The sequence below is a fragment of the Penaeus chinensis genome, chromosome 5 (genome assembly GCF_019202785.1).
Source record: "Penaeus chinensis breed Huanghai No. 1 chromosome 5, ASM1920278v2, whole genome shotgun sequence".
NCBI classification, from domain to species: domain Eukaryota; kingdom Metazoa; phylum Arthropoda; class Malacostraca; order Decapoda; family Penaeidae; genus Penaeus; species Penaeus chinensis.
The window spans coordinates 11040194-11047693 of NC_061823.1; the positions used below are offsets into that span (position 1 = coordinate 11040194).

At 49.1% G+C, this 7500-nt stretch overlaps 1 protein-coding gene across 1 annotated transcript in view; it reads right to left on the reverse strand.

Moving 5' to 3' along the window:
- LOC125025971 (guanine nucleotide-binding protein G(o) subunit alpha) overlaps positions 1-7500 on the reverse strand; it is a gene marked incomplete in the record, with an annotated part of 81279 nt that overhangs the window by 14786 nt on the left and 58993 nt on the right. Inside the window, 1 exon segment of the mRNA XM_047614332.1 lies at positions 822-906. Within this exon segment, the coding sequence (XP_047470288.1) occupies positions 822-906 (85 nt within the window).

Here is a 7500-nt window from a genome sequence, read left to right on the forward strand (position 1 = left end):
CATGCAAGCAAAAATTCCATTAACTAATGACAAATTATTTCATTTGCGTTATATTGCTTGCAAAAATAAAGTTTTTGCAATCGGGAGCGGGCGTTCGCCCCAAAATGGTTTTAAACTAGGGTGTAGCAAATATCCACAGAAAAAACGTGCGAGATTTTAATTATTGTTCTAAACATTGTTTCAGTTGTGCAGATCATTACAAGCCAATCACAGTTTATGATGCGATAAAAGTTGCTCTGTTTATTAAAACTGCTTAACGAGGATTCACACATTCATCACCCATAAATTTGAAAAAAATGTTTCAGAGCAAAGTGTTTCAAAATTCCCCCATTTTTTAATGTTTTTATACAAGTAAATTGTTTAGTTCATTTATATGCATGTACTGTAAAATCACGATCCCCCAAAGGGGCCCGATCTTACACGCAAGAAAGGGCGCCCCGTACCTCCCCCTCCCTCACATATACATGCACACGCACACGCACAGGCCCTCAAGCTCTCTGTATTGATAAAGCAAGCACAGGGAACGTAACGCAAAGCCCCCCAAAAAAAGTTTTAAATGTTTTTCGGCGCATGAACGCCCCTGAAAGTACCCAGAAAACACGCGAAACCTCTATTGCAATTTCTTTGTAAAACACGGCAACACTTCCCATTAAAACCCTTCCTGGGTGCCCCCCTGCAAATCCCCCACCCCAAACATTTCGGCAACATTACCGTAACATTTCCCATGGAACATCTATGTAAAACCCCTTCCAAAAACCCCCTTTCGTCAACACCTTCCACACAACACCACCTCCGGCAACACTTTCCATGGCAACACTTACTACTTGGCGGAGTCGTTCAGGTGGTACTCGTTGGAGCGGCCGAAACATTCCTGGACACCCGTATCAGCCCACAGGCGCTTCATGGGGCCAGGCTTCCCGAAGGGCTCTTGTCCCCCTCGGGATATGATTTGAGACCCCTTTGGGTCGGGTGCAAAGGAAGAGGAGGCGCCGGGGTTTGGGGGGGCCTTCGACTTTTTTGGGGGAGGTTTTGGAAAATTTTTTTTTTAAGATTTTGAAAAGTTCGATCTAAATTTCTTTAGGGAGATAGTTTGGAATGTTTTTCTTTTTTCTAGGGTGGGAACTGGATTCTTTAAAAAAAAATCTTCTAAATGATAAAACTCATGCTTGCTTACAACACCATGCCCCTCCTACGGATCTAATTACTATGAACAGAGAAAGAAAAAACAACTAAACTAGCTCTTTCATTATCAAATCTCGCTGTAACAACTTTAACATAAAAAAATAATAAGAAAAAAACATTAAAGTGTGTGTTTTGTGTGTGTGTTTTGTGTGGTGGGGGTTGTGTGTTTTGTGTGTGTGTGTGTGTGTGGGTTTTGGCGGCGCGCGCGGCCGCGTCAGCACCCAAGCGACTTTTTCCATCAAACGGCCGAACCACAACCCCGGGGTTTTTGAAATTTGGCCAAAGCTTTCACACTTTCTTTAGCATCCCTTGGCGATGGCGGGAACCCCCGCCCTCGCTCCCGCCTATTCGTACGCCGGGAAACAGGGGCTGATTTATCGCCGTCCTTCATTAATATTTACGAACAAGCGACTACGTACACGGGGGCAACTAGCACGCTTACGTTTCTAGTGTTTGTTCGCCATTAACCCCCAAGAAAGTAGGTAAAGGGGGTTGTTAATGCCCAACCATTTCTGAACTTTGCCCATAACAAAAGTTAGTCTGGTGGTAAGAAACGAGCGGGTAAAGTATGCTGCATTTGGGCTTGGGTGCTCCAAAATGGGCTGGAACAAACACGTAGAAAACCTTTACATTATCTAGCGGTAATCGATACGAAGAACATAAACATCAGCTTTCCGAACACCTGTCGCCGCCCCGCCCGCCCATTGGCTGGCCCGCTGTGCCACGTAACGCATCTTTACAGGTGTTCGGATGACGTTGCGCTGCCGACCGAAGCCCTGCGAAACGAACGCTTTGCCCGTCGCGGCGAAGGAAAAATTCTGTGGGGAAATTAGTGCTACGTTGGCTGCCAATTTACGAAGACAGAGGGAGGGAGAAGGACGCCAGGAAATAATGGATACTTTCTGTTGGGAAAACCCCTTGGTGGCGGAGTCCTTCACCCCCCGTCACGCGGATCCTTCAATGGACTTGAAAGTTTGCGGAGTGGTTTTTTAAAACATGGGGCCCAAATTCCGAACGGAATACTCTTTTACTGCTAGGATTTGAATTTTTCCTCCTACGTCTTCGCTCCCGCCATCACGTTCCGCTGCCAATCGAGGCGAGCATCGGCCCCTCCCACCTCCGCCTTTCTTCTCCCACAATGCACTCGAACGCAGCCCCTGATCGAAAAAGATTGCACACACGTTTCGGAGACAATGTGGCTGACGCTTTTTCGTCAACAGGTGGAAGAAGTAGGGAAGGCCCTTTGCCGGTCTGGCGACGAAGGACGGTAAAACGAAGTTCAACTTAATTTACGTTCTACATTTATCGAACTTAGTAAAGGTTCCAAGCACATCGAACTTAATTTAAGTTACAAGCACAAAATTGCCTGACTTTGCCTGATCTCAAAAAATTTTTTGAGAGAGGGGGTAACCAAGTTCCCAAAATCGTAAAATATCCTCGGGTGATCCCCAAAAAACCAGCCTCAACACCAGTGAAGCAAAGGGCACGGAGAAAATCTCTTCATTACAATTTCGTGCCCAATCAGGCGCTTAAAAGGGGTTTTATTGTAAGGGCCCCCCCTCCTCCTACCAGCCCCGATCAGTCAATTTTTACAAAAGCCCCCTAAAAACACGCATTTTTGATTCACTTTCCTCCCTTTTCTCTCTCTCTCTCTCTCTCTCTCTCTCTCTCCTCTCTCTCCTCTTCCCTCTCTCTCTCTTCTTTCTCTTCTCTCTCTCTCTCTTTTCCCCCCATTATTAAAGAAGACCTATTTTTTTCCCGGTTTGCATTTGTATGGCTTGAAATTTTGCCGTGAGTTTAGCGTGTCGACGCAAGAGATGGAAATTCGGCAAAGGGCGCGGTAGGGAATGTGTGTGAAGAGGAGGGGTGGAAATAGCGATAACTTTTATCTTGCGTTTAATCGGTAGATCACGTGGGGTCGTGCTAAAAACTGGGCAATAAAAAGTAAATTGGGCGGCTTCGTTACTCCCCCTTTTGTTCGTATTATTTACGGCACTTTCCCCGAAAACGTGTTAAATGCCTTACGTTAAATTTCACACCGCGCACACCCCCCCTCCCTCTCCCCCTCCCTCTCCCCTCTCTCTCTCCTCCTCTCTTCCTTTTCTCTCTCTCTCTTCTTCTCTCTCTCTCTCTCTGGTGTGTGTTGTGTGGTTTTTGTTTGTGTATATTGTGTGCATATATCATACAAATTTTACATGCAGAGAGAAAAGGGAGGGAGAGAGGAAAGGGGGAGAGAGGGGGGAGAAGAGAAACGGGGGGGGGGGGGGTGAAGCATAAATAGATAAAGATAGACAAATAGTAAATAGATAGATAACAGGAGGAAAAAAAAAATGAGGAAAAAAGAGAGAGAAGGGGGGGGGGGGGAGGGGGGAATATACCCAAAAAAGGAAATTTTTAAAAGCAAATTAAAATTGTGGGTTTGTTTAAAAAAAATCGGTAGGGTAGAGCGAGGGGAGTGGGATAAGAAGGGGGGAATTTAATGTTTTAAAAATAGGGTTTTCATATTATAGGGTGGGTTTTTAAATTATTATGGTGTTTTTGGGGGTGTGGTGTGTGTGTGTGTGTTTTTTTTTTTTTTTGGTTTTGTGTGTTGGTGTGTGTGTGTGTGTGGGTGGGTTGTGTGATATACCAACACACACACACACACACACAACACACACACCACACACACACACAAAATATAATTAGCCAATAAAATTGTTATGTGTGTGGGTGGGGGGGGAGGGTGCCCGCATGAGAGAGAGTAAAGCGAAATAGAAAGGAAAGATAAACGTGGGGGGGGGGGAAGGGAGGGAGGGAGGGGGGAGGGGGGGGGAGGGAGGGGGGGAGAGAGAGAGGACGAGGGGAGAGGGAGGGGAGGGGGGGAGGGGAGAGGGAGGGAGGGGGGGGGGGAGAGAGAGAGAGGGAGGGGAGAGAGAGGGAGGGAGGGGGGAGGGAGGGAGGGGGGGGGAGGAGGGAGGGAGGGGGGAGGGGGAGGGGGGGGGGAGGGAGGGGAGGGAGGGAGAGAGGGAGAGAGAGAAGAGGAGAGAGAGAAGAAGGGGAGAGAGAGAGGGAGAGAGAGAGAGAGAGAGAGAAAACAAGAGAGGAGAAGAGAGAGGGGAGAGAGGAGAAAAAGAGAAGAGAGAGAGGAGAGAGAGAGAGGAGAGGATGAGAGAGAGAGAGAGAGAGAGGAAACCGAAAAGTGGCCCCAAAATTTAACCCAAAAAATGGGGTTTTTAAAATCAAAGGACGTCTTAAGTGGCAGTAAGGAAGATCAAGTGGAGGAGGTCGGATGGAGGGGAGTGGAGGGGGGAGGGAGGGGGGAGGAGGTCGGATGGAGGGGGGAGGGAGGGGGTAAAAGGCAGAGGAGGTTGGGATAAGGAGGGGGGTGGTAAGGGGGAGGGAGAAGACGATGGGGAAGGGAGAAGGAGAAGGTGGTGGGGGAGGGGGAGGGAGATGATGATGCGGGAAACGATGGTGGGGGAAGGGGGGACGGTTGAAGACGCTGGGGAAAGAGGGGAGGAAGAGGATGGTGAGGGAGGAGGTGGGGGGGGGGGTAATTGGAAATTTTCGAAAAACCCAAATAGAAACCAATTCAGGCGGGAAGAGGCTTAAGGGGGAAAAGGTAAGAGGAGAGAGAGAGAGAGAGGCTGGGGTTAGGGTATGTGGGAAGGGAGGGGGAAGTGGGGAAAAGGGGGGAGTCAGGGAAGGAAAGGGAGGAAGGGGAAGAGGGGGGGAGGGAGGGGGGGGGAGGGAGGGGGGAGGGAGAGAGGGGAGGAGGGAGAGAGGGTGGAAGGGGGGGGGAGAGGGGGAGTAGGAGTAAAGAAAGAAAGAGAGAGGAAGGGAGGGGGGGAGGTAGGTAGGTAGGTTAGGGGGGGAGGGAGGGAGAGAGGAAGGGAGGAGGGAGGAAGGGGGGAGGGGGAGGGGGGGGGAGGGAAAGGGGGGGGGAAAGGGGAAGGAGGGAGGAAGTGGGGAGAGAGGAAAGGGGGAAAAGAGGGGGGAGGGAGGAGGGGGGGAGGGAGAGAGGTGGAAGAGGGGGGGGAGGGGGGGGGGGGGAGGGAGGAGGGGGGGAGGGGGGAGGGGGGGGGGGGGGGGGGGGGGGGGAGGGGAGAGGGGGAAACAGGGTGGAAGGGAGGTAGTGAGGGAAGGGGATTGGTTAGCAATCAAACCCCCCCCCTAAAAAAAAAAATTTTATATAAAAAAAACCCCCATTTTTTTTTTTGTTTACACACTTTTTGAAGAGTCGGACCCGAATGTCCAAGTCGGTATATTTAGAGAATCCCATCCCTTTTCACTCTCTTTTAGCCTCATTAAATCTCTATTAGCCTCATTAAATTTTTTTTTTTTTTTTGCCTCATTAAATCTCTGTGAAAGAAATAATGTGCAGTTAAACTCAATACGAAATGTTATCTTTCATATCTTTCATAATCGGAATCATTCCATATTTAAATGAAAGCTTGGTGGTAACAAAACAATTTTAAAAAGAATAACAATATGGACAAAAAACGGGGTAAAAAAACGCGAAGGAAGCTAATAATTGATGTCAACGGGTTTAAGACTGTTAATTATGCTGATGTTGAGCGTGAAGATGTAGCTGTTGATGATGATGATGACGACGACGATAATGATGATAATGTTGTTATGGACGATGATGTTGGCTGTTGCTGATGCTGATGCTGTTGCTGTTGATTTTGCTATTGTTGTTGAAGTTGAAGTTGATGTTAATGTTGATGTTGATAAGAACAACGATGACGATGATGACCACGGCGACGAAACAAAAAAAACAACGAATACGTAAGCTAAAACCGAAGTCACGATTCCCTTTCATTTATATGGCTGTGGGTGCACGGTACAGCCCCAGGGTTGTAGGTGACGGGAGAGGAGGGAGGGGGGGGGGGGGGCAGGATGCACAAGAAGGGGGCATAGGGTAAGGGTAGGAGAAGGGGAGAAGTGGAGAAGTGGAGAAGGGGAGAGGGGAAGAGGAGGGACGGAATGGAGAAGAATGGAAGAGGAGAGAGAGGACAGAGAAGAGAGGACAGAGAAGAGAGGAAGGAGGGAGGGAATGGAGAAGAGGGGGAGAGAGAGGGGTGAAGAGCATGGGGGAGAGAGGAGAAAGGGGGAGGGGGAAGGGGGGTATGAGAAACTAAGGACTAAAGGTTGAGGCTAAAGGTGAACTGTAATGGTGTGAAAGTAAGGAGAGAGGGAGAGAGAGAGAGAGAGAGAGAGAGAGAGAGAGAGAGAGAGAGAGAGAGAGAGAGAGAGAGAGAGAGGGAGGGAGGGAGGGAGGGAGGGAGGGAGGGAGAGGGAGGGAGGGAGGGAGGGAGGGAGGGAGGGAGGGAGGGAGGGAGGGAGGGAGAGAGAGAGAGATAAAGTGAGTGAGGAGAGGGAGAAAGTGAGTGAGGAGAAGGAGAAAGTGAGTGAGGAGAGGGAGAGAGTGAGGAGAGGGAGAGAGTCAGAAGAGAGAGGGAGGGAGGAGATGGAAGGAACGAGAGAGAGGGAAGGAGGATGGGAGAAGGAGGGAGAGTAGGTGGAAGAAGGAAGAAAAGAGGCAGGGTAGGAAAGGGAGGAAGGGAGGGTAGATAGGAGAGTGAGGAAAGGAAGGAGACTGAGAGGGAGTAAATGAGAGAGAGAGGGAGGAAATGAGGTGGACAGAAAAGGAGGAAGGGTGGGTGGGTGGGAGAGGGAGGACGGAAGGGAAACAGAGAGGGAGAGATGGGAGGAAAAGAAGGAGACACAGATAGTGGATGAATGGATGGAAAGAGGAAGATGGAGATGGAGAGGGAGGGAGAGAGAGAGAGAGAGGAGAGAGAGAGGAGAGAGAGAGGAGAGAGAGGGAGAGAGAGGGAGAGAGAAGGAGAGAGAGGGAGAGAGAAGGAGAGAGAGGAAGGCGGGAGGGAGGGAGGGAGGGAGGGAGGGAGGGAGGGAGAGAGAGAGAAGGAGAGGGGAAGGGAGGGAGGGAGGGAGGGAGGGAGGGAGGGAGGGAGGGAGGGAGGGAGGGAGGGAGGGAGGGAGGGAGGGAGGGAGGGAGGGAGGGAGAGAGAGAGAGAGTATGAATGATATCTAGCTAGAGAATGCCTTGGATACAGAAAGGATGAAGCTTTCTATAACGCAGTCTCTATCGAGCAAAGTAACTTACACAACGATATAATGCTGCCGCTTAAATTCACGGCCACAAACCATCGTTTTATCGTCACGATTTTTCTATAATAATATTCATCATTTTTGACATCTTTATTATCATTCTCATTGTCATTAGTATTATTATACTTATTGTCATCATTAGTATTATCATCATCATCTATTAATATTATTATCATCATCATCATCATCATCATCATC